General features: G+C 40.4%; 1 protein-coding gene and 1 long non-coding RNA gene across 2 annotated transcripts; one reads left to right on the top strand and one right to left on the bottom strand.

Moving 5' to 3' along the window:
- Window positions 1-6,706: 6,706 nt before the first annotated feature.
- Window positions 6,707-11,161, top strand: LOC111873131 (protein yellow). The gene is made up of 2 exons (XM_023867570.2): window positions 6,707-6,942; window positions 9,009-11,161. The coding sequence occupies exons 1-2, from the start codon at window positions 6,737-6,739 to the stop codon at window positions 10,147-10,149; spliced, it is 1,347 nt and encodes a 448-aa protein (XP_023723338.1). The 5' UTR covers window positions 6,707-6,736; the 3' UTR covers window positions 10,150-11,161.
- A 1,117-nt stretch (window positions 11,162-12,278) lies between these two features.
- Window positions 12,279-15,323, bottom strand: LOC111873112. Its single transcript, XR_002844351.2, has 3 exons — window positions 15,181-15,323; window positions 12,565-12,985; window positions 12,279-12,431 (listed from the first exon to the last, which is right to left on the bottom strand). It is a non-coding gene; the product is annotated as an uncharacterized LOC111873112 (long non-coding RNA).
- Between the last annotated feature and the right edge of the window lie 594 nt (window positions 15,324-15,917).

Here is a 15,917-nt window from a genome sequence, read left to right as displayed (position 1 = left end):
CGCCGTAACTAATTCACACTGCGTTGAATCATGGGATATTTCCCTCATATTTCGTTAAATATTAGCCACACTGATAAAAGTTTAAAACACGAGTTGTTATGTCTTCAAATGATCTACGTTTTGCGTCATAACCGAGAGCTAGAAAACCTTTATAATGAACAGTTTTTGTTAAAAACTTGTTAAGTTCATTTTCAGAATCATGTAAATTGGAGATTATACGCAGGACGGAAAAGAGAAAATTCGCCAACAAATTATACTGTAGGTCTAGTATACGTAATTTAATGGAATTCCTTTACATCGTTTCGGAAGTCCTCCGGTATCAACTGGATTGAAAGTTTATGGGCTCAGGAGTCGGTCTGGACGCTGTAGCGAACACAAACATTCCTTTCCCTGTCGGATATACTACCCATTAATTAAAGTAATTCTGTAGTCAGTCATTTTACAGTCTAAGCTATCTCCTCTCGCTTATAGTGATCATTTGTATAGTTAGGACAGTCAGTAACTGGACTCTAATGTCACGACGTTATGGCGCTCGATGGAAATTTTCTGTGAAGGGTGAACGTAGTTCTACATTCACCACGTGACGTAATATGACGATATGTGAAATCAGTCTAAGGATATCGTAGAAATAGTTGTATCTCGTGTGAAAACATATGCAACAATCAGTGCCCTCCGCACAAAATTTAAAGAGCATTCATCAGAAATAAATACAATGGAATGAAGGGGAGTGATTATCATATCATATTATCATATTATATCATAATTTGTAATTTTCGGATGTTGTTAGTGTTATCAAGGTCGCCTCTGTGGTCTAGTTGTCAGAGTTCCTGGTTATTGATGCAGAGGTTTCGGGTTCAATTCTCGGCGCTACCAGATTTTCTGAGAAGTACTGGGTCTGGAACGGGATCCACTCAGCCTCGTGAGGATAATTGAGGAGCTACTTAAATGGAAAAGTAGCGGTTCCGGTCTAGAAAACCGAGGTTAACGGCCGTGGGAATCCGTTGCGCTGACCACGCGACACCCTCTATCCGTTAAGTTGGCACTAACTTCGCTGAAAAGAGACGGTCTCTCGGTCGGTATAGTTCGCTTGCGGACTAAAATTACGGAGTCTTTTTTTCTTATAATGGACCTTCGGAACGTCTTGGTCATTTGAGCAATTTTGAGAGCCTCAGGAAATACATGTTCCATGACGTCATACGATTGGTTGGACAAGTTGATATGTGTGTATCGATCCTGACAGGATACATATGAAACAGAATGTAAGAGAGGTTATCTGGAGGACTGCCAGAGAGACATGTCTTGTCGAAATGTTTCTGCTTCTCCCCCTCGAGACATGTGTCTCGCCTTTCTCCCGTGGCTGCTCTATATGTAGATGCAGTAACATGAAATTCTGGTTCAGTACGGATTCGAGCTGTGACATGTGAGTGTGCGAGATGATACCGACACAAGGTATAGTAACAGGGTGACATATGACGACTCTAAAACACCCCATTTCTTTCGCTTGTTTTATTTATACTGTAACGGATTTGATCAACGCGTTGCCAGGCAACAGCTCTGTAAACACGGTCCAACACGCAACAATCGAGGAAGCTGTGTTTTCCGTGCCCACGGTCACGTCACAACAGTGGATAGTGATCACGCGACATATGTTTTCTGTAGAGCCGACCGACGCGCCAATAGACTGGCTGGGTAACGATCACGTGATATGTGTTTACTGTAGGTCCATGTCCGTACCGCGGGTATACATATAACGAGAGCCGTGAGCTGTAAGTTTAGAGCGAATTGGAACTAGAAGTACGGAAGAATTAGACGTCGGCTTGTGAAGACTTGACACGTGATTAGAAGATTTTATTTATGTGTAATATTTGGAATGTGTAGTTCAGTGAGACTGTTATAGTTTCTGTGTTATAAATCTATGAAGACTAGTGTAGACAGATAGAGGAAATTAGTGTGGCGTGATTATAAATTGTGTAGATCAGCAATAGTGTAAAAATTAATTGTAGTTACGACCTGTAAGAGGTAAATAAATCCAATTACCAACCCGAAACCCCTATTTAGTCACCGTGTGACACATGACAGTATATTTCAATTTATATGGTCAGCAGATCTGGAAAATGTAGGACTGGGCTGTCAAACATTGAGGCTGTGGACTCGAACCTCGTTCTAGACATGGATATTTTTCCACGTCCAGTTGTTTCGTAACAGCAAAAGGTCTTGCTACAGTGTGATCCACCTTCTGGGGAGTCTTACAAATTATATAATTAATTATAAAAAATATCCACCTAAAATATTGGAGTTCCAAGTTTCGAAATAGCTTGTCGCCCCAAGAACGTAGAGCCACTGAGATAAATAATTATCATTTTACTTTCACTATGTTTTGCGTCTTATACGTGGGAGATGGAGTTAAACAGCGACCTTGAAGCATCATTTGATAATATATATAGGTTTGAAAAGGAATAAGGGAGATTAATAGTATGAGAGGTTACATAATGAATTGTCGGGTTTTATATTGAATTTTTAACGGGTGTTGTAAATTACCGCTAAATAAAAATGCCAGTAACAATCAGAAAGCAATTCTTGCTTGAAGGATTTAATCGTCACTATAATAGGCCTGAATCTTTAAGCAACCAGACAGATGAAGAGGATCAAATGATGCGTGCAGACAGACAACTTTCCCGTTAAGAACTTGGGTACACACCGACACATTATGGTTCCGTAACGGCGCGTGTAGACGTTTCTTCTTCAGTCTACTGAGCATTAGAGATCTCTTGCTGACCCCGAATTCAAAAGTCCGTGGATTGACCTCGTGATTTATATTTACAATTATTATATGTGGAATCAAACTCAATAATATCGTGAAGTATTACCCAGTGCTAGGCAACGACTCGGTAAACACATTCCCGCGGGAGCCTACGCTCGTAACTATAAGACGTCTATTGCTAGGCAAGGTATCAATAAAAACGCCTCCTTAACATTAGAGGTTGTGTTCTTTGCATGTTCAGCAGTATAGAACACATTACCGCGTGGAGGAGGGATCGAATACCTCCACTGTAGTCCTGAGAGTCGTAGGATGGGGCGAAAAGGAATTATTGAAACTGAGACAGTAAAATATGGTCACGAGTCCCACAAGACTCGGACCCGAGAATGACTGCACTAGCGAGAACCAGCAGCAATTATAAACGACAGACACGTCCTCTCCTCAGAGAGAGCGCCCCACATCAACAAACACGCAACGGTTTGACAGTAATAAAAATCTGATCGTAATCCCCAAATGGGTGCTTTATTCCAAAATAGACTGGACGACTGACCGTCGGTGGTAACATTAGACTCAAACTATAGAACAGTAGCGGAGTCGAGAAGAGAGTCGAGTTGGAGACGCCAGCCTGCCAGGATATGATCATGGGAGCAGAGGAATTGAATTGAATCGAGTCTTCGGAACTGGCAGCTGCAGAATGACGGCAAGAAAAGAAGACTTCGTGGGTGATTTGAAGTTACAGTAAGATTGTGATTAATCCGTTGCCGGGATGCGACTCGTGAAGACTGAGAACACTAGTGTGTGTGTGTGTAACGGTGAAATGCGAAGTGTGTAGATCAATGATGGCCCTGTATTGTCTGTAGTCCCGAGTTGTGAATGTATGAAGTACAATAAATCCAATAATCCAATCCAAAACACCGTCTTATAAGTCACCCTTACACGTGACAGTATTCATGACAAAACTGTACTACGATCTATTCCGTATTTGCAAAAGAACCCTCATCACTGACACTGAATTACCGTATTGACGCATGTATAGGCCGCATATTTTTTGCCAAAAATTCAAGAGGAAAACTGGGGTGCGGCTTATATTCGAAATATTCGAAATCACACTTCATTTAAAAAAAAAATAAACGTTGCCAAATTTCGGGATAATTTCTACTCCTGAAATAATATTCCAAGAAAATTATTTTTTCTATCATTTTTGTCTGAAAATTGTGCTGGGCCTATACACGCACGCGGCCTGTACATGCGTAAATACGGTACTTGCGTGAGTATCTACGATTTGCCTCAAAAATGGAGTCACCCAAGGTCTCCTGCATTCGACAAGTCTGAAAACGATTCGGAGCCGATTTGATTTTCCTCCCTTGTCTTCAGCATAACTGTATTTACTTTGCCCCACTCTGTACATTGGGGCACGCAGTAGCGTAGTTGATTAGGGCACTATGCCACAAGCCGGAAGGTCGCGGGTTCGATTCTCGATGAAGTCACTAGATTTTCCAGCCGTACTATGGCCCCGGGGTCGACTCAGTCTCTAGCAGAAATGAGTACCAGGGATCTTCCTGGGATAGAGGGCGGCCGGCGCGTAAGGCTGACAAACTCACCGCCATCTGTGAAGCACTCTCTAGAAAATATGGGAGTCTCGACGTCTCACAAGCCTATGGGCCTCCACGGCCTGTTACAGGGATAGCTTTACCATTTTACTCTGCAAATTAGTTTAGACAATATGTGTAGCGAGCCAAAAATCCGACGGAGTTTTGAAAAAGTGATTGACAGGATAAATGTGGCTTAGGATATGAACCAGAGGTGGGCCCTTGTGAATGATAATGAAACTTCAAGTTCCATAAAGCTCTTAAACATCAGCACACTAGCTTACTATCTGACAGATAAAAGCTAGGGTCAAAATTATTGTCTTGTGGAATATTATATCGTTTAGTCAGGAACATGCTTTTCAGTATTCCCGAGGTATCTGTTGCTTTCATATTCAGTGGAAAAGTGTGAAGATGGGAGCATCAGGTGCCTCCAAAACGCTGGTAACGATACGGCGGATTGTGTAGCGTCACATCCCAGAATACAATAATGTTCATAATCAAAACCATGAGAACTTCAAGTCTCATGTGCATCTAGGGTCAATCGTGGATGGGTAAAGAAAGGAAACCCTGTAACATAGTGCGTCAGCAGAACCTATTCTCATGAGTGAGCCGAATGAAATTAGGTGCATAATTAGGTGCATCTGTTTTTCTACAATTGAATACCCATGAAACTCAACCTCTCCTTCTGTACATAGCTTATTATTGGTTCCGTTAGTATTCTTCAAAATCAAAATATTTATTCAGTCAAAAAATATGTTTTGCCTACGGTTTTGTATTATTATGAAACTTGGTCTCTGACATTAAGGGGAGAACATAGACAGGGTGTTTGAGAACAGGGAGCTAAGGAGAATATTTGGACCGAAGAGGGATGAAATGGTAGGAGGTTGCAAAGACCTGCATAATGAGGAGCTTCATAACTTGTATTCCTGGCCAAATATAATTAGAATGATCAAATCAAGGAAGATGAGATGGATAAAGCATGTAGCACGAACGGGGAGACAAGGAATGCATATAAATTTTGGTAGGAAAGCCAGAGGGAAAAAGACCACTAGGGTGACCAAGATGTAGGTGGGTGGATAATATCAAAATGGATCTTAGAGAATTAGGAAGGGGTGGTATTGATTGGATTGATCTGTCTCAGGATATGGAACAGTGGAGGGCTCTTATGAACACGATAATGAACTTTCGGATTCCATAAAATATTGGGGAATTCTTGAGTAGCTGCACAACTGGCGGCTTCTCAAGAATGGCTCAGCTCCATGCAGCTAGTTAGAAATTAATGTAATAAAAATATTGTTCTTTTTAATGATTCATGAACTTTATTAAATTAATGCATAAATAATGACGATATCGTGTCCATCTTTTCGTCTGCAAAACCTCATAATTCATTGGAATGTGATACCGTGGGTCTACATTTACACTACAAGCTGTACGCAGAGTTTCACTTTAGCATATATCAGTCAAATGTAACTTCATATAAAATAAAATCATACATGGCAGAGAACACGGCCCATTAAACTCTACGTCATTCGAAACGATTTTTACATAATGACACTGAAATATAATTAACTTTTATTTGCATGCAATTTTATGATTACACTGTCTACTTACTATCTTCGCCAAGATTTGATCCGTTATCTTCAAGAAATAAACAATACAAATAAAGTTTCTAAAATGGCAAATAATCACAATCAGACATTTTCGTAATTCCAGTTTAAAAACTTCTTTCATGTCCTATATAGGATTTGAAGCATGAATGTAGGTAAAAAGTAAAGCTATCCATGTAACAGGCCGTGAAGGCCCATAGGGTTGTGAGAGGTTAAGGGTCCATCATTACCTTGACAATCGGCTCAAATATGGTGGTAAGGTTGTCAGCCTTACGCGCCGGCCGTGCTTTACTCCCCAGGAAAATTATTTATTTAATTCCTGGTACTCATTTCTGCTAGAGGCTGAGTAAACCCCAGGTCCTAGTGCGGCCGGAAGGATTAGGCCAATTGAAAAAAATCCAATGACCTCATCGGGACTTGAACCCGCGACCGGACGGCTTATAGCATAGTACCTTAACCATTACGCTACCGCGTAACCCAGTTTAGTAGGTTATGGCGCTAGAATATCCGGTCTTGTAAATGCGAACCATATTTTCGGAGGTAGATAAAAGCAGTAATAAAGTACACCAAGAAGACCACATCACGAATATTTTCAGTCTTGTTTTAGGGTGAAAATAACAGTTGACACTGTTAGATAATAAATTGCACTTCGAGAAATTGGGGTATTATGACTTATATGTAAATGATAACATGTAAAACTTTTGTCTAGAGGGCATGCATACGATTAAAAGAAATTATAAACTCAACTGTGTATACGTATTCTTCGTAATACTGTTCATTCTATGTTTACAGCAAAATCTGTAGCTTTCTTCCTACCGTTGATTGTGTCTATGTCAATCGCATCTCCCAAGCCTCAACCGCCTCAAGCCGAGCCTCTGTATCACAGAAAGACAACACCACCATCACCACGGCTATCAATACCGGATTCAAGGTTACAACAGCTTTACCTATGGAAAATGGTCGACTTCATATACCCCAGCGAAGCCAGGTGACAGCTATCGGAACTACGTAACGTACTTTAACACAAATCATACAAACAGAAAAGTTTTAAACGCCACCTTTTGGAAATTGTCATAATACAATCAGTCCATCTGTAATCTCTCTCACATAAACATCTATTTCACACAGTCGATTTAAATAGTTCTATAAGTAGCCGCACACCGGCATGCGTCAAGACAGTCAAGACACAAAGTCTGCAACATGACGCAAAGAAAGGAGCACAGTTGAAACGAATGAGATTATAAAATCCGCCGCACACCGGTCTGAGGCATGATGCTGACGTCAGCTTCATGCTGACAAATCACGAATGAATCAAGACTGCGTCTTTTTTCTCATATCTTGATGCATGTCTTGACACAGTTGGTGTGCGGCCGCCCTAAAATTTAATGCAATATGGACATTAAAGTCCTGCTATGAAGTCTTTATTTTTTGAAGCGAAAAATAAAATTCAAGTTTAATCCATTCCAACATTGCCGTAGCAATTTGAAAGGATATCGCCTACCTTAAATAAATTGATTAGAATGACTGATCAGTTAGTAACATAGCAAAATAATGCGACTAACTGTTTACAGTGAAATACTGATAAAATTTTACGTATAAATAAAATGTCAAACGAAAAGTAATCTCATTCAAGCAAGAACTGATATAAAAATTCATTAATTTATTTGATTGCAATGTTCATTTTGGCCTTCGAGCCATATGCCTCAGACCATCTAAGCCTTTCTCAATATGTCAGCGAGTAAAGGAAACGACGTTTATATATGGTTGCTTATATATAAACCCGGCTTAGAATAATTATAACAAAAATTAAAAAGGGATATCATGTGGTCAGCTTTCCTGGCTGCAGATCCAGAGGTCCGGGTTCGATTCTCGGCGCTACTAGATTTTTTCTGAGAAGTAGTGGGTCTGGAATGGGGACCACTCAGCCTCGTGATGATAATTGAGGAGCTATTTCAAGGAAATAGCGGCTCCGGTCTAGAAAACCGAAATTAACGGCCATGGGGATTCGTTGCGCTGACTACGCGACACCCTCTATCCGCAAAAGTTGGCACTAAACTTCACCGACAAGCGGCGGTCGCTCGGTCGGTATAGTTCGCTTGCGGACTGAAATCACGGAGTTTGTTTGTTTGTTTTTTTATTTGGTAATAGAAACAAATGAACCCCTCATATTTAAAGCTCATATTTACACAGTTTTCAGAATCGACTTTTATTTAAACCACTTATGTTAAAATTTCACAATTTCAAAATCATTAAGAACATGGTGAAGATGTAAGTAAAAGTAAAGCTATCGCTGTACCAGGCCGTGAAGGCCCATAGGGTTGCTGAGGGTCCCACATTATCTAGATAATCGGCTCAAATATGGCGGTAAGGTTGTCACCCTTACGCGCTGGCCGCGCTTTAATCCCCAGGAAAATTATGTAATTAATTCCTGATACTCATTTCCGTTAGAGTCTGAGTCGACCCCAGGGCAATAGTGCGGATTAGGTCAACTGAAAAAATCCAATTACCTCATCGGGACTTGAACCCGCGACCTTCCGGCTTGTAGGATAGTGCCTCAACCAACTACGCTAGCGCGTGACCTCCATGGTGAAGATGTAGTTCCTCAAAAGATGGGAAGAGTGAACTAAATGATCAGAAAGAAGAGAAAGTTTTGGGTTCCATTAAATTCTAGACTCAAAATTAAAAAAAAAAAATCCTGACATAGTAATAAATCAAGAACCTTGTATTCAATAGAATCGAACTGGGTTAACATTCCTATGTTTATTCGTATGTGGTACTACATGAACATGAAGTTTAACGAATATGATCTAATATTATAATAATTAATGGTAGAAATTGCATTAAATGGTAAAACCGTACGAAATTTGCTGTGCAATTTTAAATTACAGACAATAATTATGAGTTTCGATTTTCCTTCCTAGTCATATGTGACAATTAATAAATTCTTAGAATATGTTACATTATGTGTATATGGCAATTTATTGCTCTTAACATGATATAAAAATACGACGTTTCTTCGCCTCCTTACGACCATTCTTGTGTAAATTGTTTCAGACGTGAAGAAGCCATAGCAAACGGTTCCTTTAGGCCTGAGAACAGCTTGCCTCTCGGGATAGAGGTATGGGAAAACAGGATATTCGTAGCTTTTCCAAACTGGAGAAGCGGGATTCCCGTTACGCTGGCAACTATACCTCGTGATCCAGCCCTTGCAGGAGGTACCCGATCACCACCTTTCAAACCGTACCCTAACTGGTCCTGGCATGGCAACAACAACTGTTACGGAATGACCTCAGTGTTCAGGATGGCTACTGACCCATGTGCTAGATTGTGGGTTATGGACTCTGGTGTCACGGACGCAGCCAACATGCGTCGTCAGGCTTGCCCACCTCAACTGCTTGTCTTCGACCTCAACTCCGATGAACTGATTCTGCGCTACAGGCTTCCGGATGATCAAGTCAAGCAAGATTCTCTTTTTTCCAATATAGTAGTTGATGTACGCGACGGAAGATGTCTTGATGCTTACGCTTACGTGTCAGACACGTGGCGGTACGGTTTAGTCGTGTACAGCTTGCAGAAAGATCGTTCTTGGAGGATCGTCCATAATTTATTTTACCCGGACCCCATTGCATGCCGCTACTCTTTGCATGGCCTCACCTGGAGGTGGACTGATGGCATATTTGGCCTTGCATTATCACCAATCGACCCTGAAACTGGTGACCGTACACTTCTTTATCACCCCATGTCAAGTTTCAGAGAGTTTGCGGTACCTGTCTCATACATAAGGAATCAAACATTGGCAGACCGCAATCCAGATGCGTTTCAACCTCTCGGAGAACCTCGAGCAATAAAAAGTGGTCATTCTTCAGGAGAGGCAATGGATCGTCGAGGAGTCCTGTTTTTTAATCTCGTAACACAGGACTCAGTGGGTTGCTGGAATTCACAGCAACCTTACGGATACAAGCCAGAGTTGCTTGGCATTGTGGGTCATGATAATGAAAGCCTGAGCTTCCCAAACGACCTGAAGGTTGATCACGATTTGCATCAAAGTGTTTGGATTCTCTCAAATAGACTTCATCGGTACCTGAAAGGTGGACTTAATTTCAGTGACTACAATTACCATATCCTAACAGCAAAGACTGATGTGGCAGTACAAGGAACAGTGTGTGATCCCAATTATACTATTATCAGACCGTAGAATGGACTTAAACTCCTGACTCAGCTGCCCACGCTGACCTGGACCACGATGAAAACGTCAGAGTTGTGGCTCTCGTGGCGGGGACAATATTCTGTGATATGATGCCGTGTAGACTGGTAGAGATATAGACACGTTTCGGAAGAAAATACTGCCTCCATTTTCAGTTTCACAGTAAATAAAAGGCAGCGGGCTGATTACTTGATTTATTTACTTCTTGACTCTCAAGTTGGAGGTAATAGGTTCCTCCGAATCGTTGGTAAGTTTCTACCAGAATACACGGCGTCAAATCAAGAAATATTAGTATACTCATAAGAAATTCTAAGATTTTTGTTGTTTTAATGTTTAATTTTAACTTTTTAACCTTTTTAACGTTGGTTCTAGGCACATCAGAAGTATGCAGTCTTTTTAATAGACTTCATTAATGAAATGAATATATATATATATATATTGGAGTTGTCCCTTTTTCATACGAAATAGTAAGTTTCTTCAAAATTTCTGTAAAAGAAATATTTTAGTTAAATTAGGCCTTAGTTTCAAACACAATAAACACAGCATGGGAACTTAGTGAGCAGAGATATTACTCTGTCTGCCTCACCCACGCCGAGTTCGGTACACATATGTTGTTTCGGGCATAAATTGGATTCCACTGTGTTCAAACGTTCGCTAGAGTGCTATCATTGTTACATTCCGAGAACAGTCTTTAGTGAATGTGAGCTTCATATAATTCAGATCTCTGGAACACGACCAAAGACAAAACACTAAATTAACAGTAATGCAAACAAATTTCCGAAAGACTGTCATAGTATTCCCGATTTAAATGACAATATCCTTAAAGGATTGCAATTATAATTGTCTGTTTTGTAACTAATTTAAATGCACATCTGTACCTTCAAATGCTGCAATGGGATTCGATTTATTTTTAATTCTAATGTGAATTAAAATACGTTGTTTCAGTAGAACCTGAACACTGAACCATCACTGTAGTTCAGTTAACATCTCATGTGTAACAGAATTAAGACCTGTAAAGACATTGAAATATTTTGATATTTTTTGAATAAATTTATTTACATTTACAAATTAAATTCCAAATTATTAAGTGCTCATAAAATAAAACTGCGCGTTACAAAATTATAATTGTTGTTTGTAACATAATAGCAACCTGGTAAGAAATACTGTGCCATTGATTCTGAAATACATTCAAAACGAACCGTGTGTCTCACTACTAACCGAGCTGTTCTGGCATGAAGACAGAAGATTAACGCTGGATCTTCTTAAGATCTCAATCAAATATACTGCTTAAAATCGTAAACAAGTAACGAAAAATTGCGTTAATATTTGTACATATTATGGTTATCGATAAAAATTACAACCAGTTACACCAAGCGACTGGTGAATTTTACAGTGAAAGAATTAGCATGTAATGAAGATTCACATTTCATAATGAGTTCTATTCTTTCTCTGTTTTCTGTAATTATATTATGATGTTGTTTTAAGCAACGAAGAATGCGTATAGGATACTGGTAGGAAAGCCAGAAGGAAAGAGATCATTAGAAAACCAAGGTGTAGGTGGGTGGACAATATTAAAATGGATCTTAGAGAGATAGGATGGGATGTTATGGATTGGATTGATCTGGCTCAGGATAGGGACCAGTGGAGGGCTCTTGTGTACACGGTAATGAACCTTCGGGTTCCATAAAATACAGGGAAGTTCTTGAGTAGCTGCAGAATTGGCGGCTCCTCCAGAAGGGCTCAGCTCCATGAGTAAGTAAGTTGTTTTAAACATGAAGTATTTTCTTGTGTAGTTTTTTCAGCCTTACAATTTGCTCAGCAACATGTTTATGTGCTACATTAGCGCGTGGTACGTCTGTCGCCTTTTACAGATAGTCTGTTCTGTTCCTTTATTCTGGTCTGCCTTCATTTTTACATTCTCAATGCCAACTGTAATTTCCTTCTGCGTTAAATCCTCAGTGAACAAATGTGATTTTGTGAACGTCTGAACATTTTATACCTGTATTGCAGTTTGTTCCGGTCTAGAAAACCGAAATTAACGGCCGTGGGGATATGTTGCGCTGACCACGCGACACCCTCTATCCGCTAAAGTTGACACTAACTTCGCCAACAAGCGGCGGTCGCTCTGTCGGTATAGTTCGCTTACAGACTAAAACCACGGAGTTTGTTTGCAGTTTGTACCAACAGATTACCTTCCATATTCATAGCTGTCGCCCCTGTGAGCTTCTGTTATTTGTGTAAATGCGAATTTAGAGCATCACCGTTACACCAACCTGGAATCATTAAATTAACAATGTGATTATTAGCGTTGGGGCATAATGTTAAAACTTGTAGGTAAAACCTTATTTTAGTCATAATAAAGATACAGAGTGTAACGGAAATAGAGTGACAAATTGTATTTCTTACCGACAGCTCAGAGTCTCGCCTGCAAGTTATTTTTTTTCCCCCTTTGATGAATGGGGTACAATGACAAAACGTGAGTTACGATGACATGGCTTTGTGAGTCTGCAGAACCTCGTGGTTTGTTCGGCCAGTGTCAAGTCCACAGACTGGTCATCAATTTCTCTCTCGTATCGGCGCTACGTACCAAGTCCCAGAAGTAACGGCGTTGAGTTAGCAGCGATCAAAGAGACTTAATCCTGCCGTAATAGTCAGTCTCGAGCACTTATATCTTCGCCTTGAGACTCGATGACCATGAAGACCAGGTCAACACTTCGTGATATTATCGAAATATCTTTCACCAAGGACTTATAATTCTGACGTCACGGGGCCAGCTCCAGTTGTCTCTTCTCGTATTCCTCCGTCTTCAGGTTTCCGGAATAACATCCTGAAACAAGTGAAGCACGCTGGTCCACAGTTATGCCAACAAACCTATGCCAAGAAAAGCATCGTGCATGAAAGACTTTTGTGTGCTGTACCATGGACGTTACCTGGAATTAAATGATCGCCAGTTATGAATGACCACAATCAATATGGTTTTGAGTTATGTTTTACGGCATATCTTCATGTGATATACGCTGTGGCCTCAACAGCCAGACACAACATTATTTATGTAGTCTACAGCAACCAACAAGCACACAGGACGGAAGAAAACAGTGGGGATATAAGGATATTATGTTACAGATAGAAATACTTGTATATTACCCACGTAGCTTATCAGCACTATAACTAATTCAGTGGGTGATGGTATGAATTGTCTGTTGACGAAGTGCATTAATTATTAAAATCGTAGTGGTTACCGTATGCACTGCAGTCTACACACAGAGTGTATTCATGCACCTTATGTATTTCTCAAAAAGAACAGTGAATCTTTCCCTAATCAACATTAACCGATTCATCTTTGTGGTTGAAGCAGTATGTTTCCTGTGAGGTAGGAACTGAATTCGTATATATTATTTGGAGGAAATGCAATCTTTAAAGGCTCAAGCCCACTTCAAAACCAGAGAAGATAATTTTATAACCATGCAGCTTTCTCTTCTTTCCAAAAGGCAATATTCCCGTTGATCTAAGTTTAGTCATCAGATTGTAAACTGTTTGTCTGCTGGGAACTCTTTCATCAGGAAATTTACGTCGAAATTTTCGCCGAAACTTTGCAGTAGATCCGTATTTCAAATAGGTGTCATACAGAAATACACGTTCCTTTAACCTATACCCCACCGTGATGGAACACACTGCTCACTAATTGTAACTGAAATCAGATGCCTAATGGAGCTGATAACTGCCGTGCACTGCTGACAAATCATAAACAAATTCCCACGCATTAACTGCACTACACGCCGTAAAGCATAATGTCGTCAAGCGGTCCATAAAGTCCACTTTCCTTAATTTCAAATGACATCGGCCGTCAGACCTCAAAATTATTATGCGCCTCGCACCGAAAGGTAAGAATCTCCTTGTATATAATGCACCAAAATTTGCTGCTGGCTACGTTCGTCCTCGTTTAGTTATGTAACCGTTCCCAGAAACCTGTCACACACGACAGAAACTGGTATTCAGCAGTGTACAGAGGAATAAGCGGCCGCTTTATAACGAAAGCAAATCTCTTTCAACTATGTTTATATACATAGAACTTCTCCCAAGAATGCAGTCATTCGAATAAAATACAGTTGTGATCAGAGTAAACGTATCCAAGATATCACAAAACAAAGTTGCTTTTGTGAGGTCTTCTACGCCGTCGTCACTCACTTAACTCAATAGCGTCGAATGGTAGGATGATAGACGAATAAAAAATTGGAAGGAATTTGGAAAGAAGCGGCCATTGCATGATCTAGGTACAACTCGGCATTTCCATGAAGGGACTAAAAAAAACACACAACAACTTCAGTCAGGATAATCGCTATTCTGGCTGAAATTCAAAACAGTCGCCTTCAGAATACGCGTCAAGAATATTACTGCTGAGCCAGCAGTTTTGTGACAAAAGAAACGACAATTTATTTTTCACATGCAGATGCAATCCATGGAAACAGCAACATGAAGTTGGTCAATGAAGTAATGCAACTGTCGAGTTTGGTTACGAGCCTTCTTCTTGAGTAATGCAGTTTAGATGAGTAAACTACATTCAGCAGAACAGAGAATAGAAATCGCGTGTATTGCTTCGTATTCAGCACGTCCGGGGCTACAGTCTCGGCCAATTATCCAGACTAACATCTGTATGGTTTCCCTTAGTGCCTCGAGAAAAATTGTGGAATGATACTACAAAATACATACACCACAAGGGCTTCCTTATACTTCCTTCCAAATTAATTGTACTTCATCACCCGTCATTATCCGCTATTTAATGTCTACAGCTGGTAAAACACGAATAAAATGCCAAGAAGACTGCAACGGGTGTGCACGGTGACGACCTTACTGTTACCAGTAGCGACAAAAGCAAGGAAATGGAATTTAACGGGTAACGGCAATACTTGCGGTGTGGAACGCGACTAATCCGAGGCAAGTGATCGCATCTCCTTCATGCAAGTCGAAGAGTAGCCTCTCCAGAAACAAAACTTAAAAAACAAACAAACAAACAATAGTTGTTACCTCATCGAGATGACAATCGGTGACGGTACTCTTCTGCTGGAACATATAAGACATACGTAAGTGCAGAGTGACACAGAAACCAAGGTTGTTCAGAGAAAAAGAATAGACCGTGAAACTGCCTATGCGATTGGCTGCCTGTGATGCTGCAACGGACACCAGTGGCAGACTGGCGTGTTAGAAAACTGCGTCACGGCCACACGAAGCGTTTAAACGTACTGTTTCTTTGTTGCTTGCTTCTCTATCTGTGTCCCTTTCGTTCGATTTTTTCTTTTTTCTTCCTTTCGCTTCATTAATCTCTTCCTTTATCTGTAACTTCTCTTTCGTCTTTCGTTTTTACCTTTCTTTACTCCTTCCTTCCTTATCGTGTATCTTCGACGGAACCACGTTGGAACGAATTTCTGTAACAATCAGGTTCGCCCGTCTGCATTTGAGCCAACTTTCTTTTTAACCATGGGCTCCCAGGGGGTAACAAAAATATATGGAGGTACTAACAAACACATTTGCCAAATTAACATATATCACGGACGTGAATATAATAAATTTCCGCTAATTAATTGTTTAATAACAGTGTATCAAGTGTCGAGTGAGTGTCGCCTGAAAGGAAGGACATTGTATTTGCAGTTTATTTAACGACGTTGCCAGAAAGGACATAGACTGAGGAAGTTGGAGAATATGCTGCTGAAGAGAATATTGGAACCTAAGAGCATAGGAGAAGCGGGGGGGGATCACATAGGGTC

This window comes from Cryptotermes secundus, unplaced genomic scaffold (assembly GCF_002891405.2).
Source record: "Cryptotermes secundus unplaced genomic scaffold, Csec_1.0 scaffold246, whole genome shotgun sequence".
Lineage (NCBI taxonomy): Eukaryota > Metazoa > Arthropoda > Insecta > Blattodea > Kalotermitidae > Cryptotermes > Cryptotermes secundus.
The sequence above is the reverse complement of the archived record's forward strand: the minus strand, read 5'-3'. Positions and strand labels throughout refer to the sequence as shown.

Excerpts from the sequence above, each read along its gene's own strand:
- LOC111873131 (XM_023867570.2), top strand. The coding sequence starts at position 6,737 with ATGTTTACAGCAAAATCTGTAGCTTTCTTCCTACCGTTGATTGTGTCT. Across the intron at positions 6,943-9,008 it reads ATATACCCCAGCGAAGCCAG|ACGTGAAGAAGCCATAGCAA; the intron begins GTGACAGCTATC and ends AAATTGTTTCAG.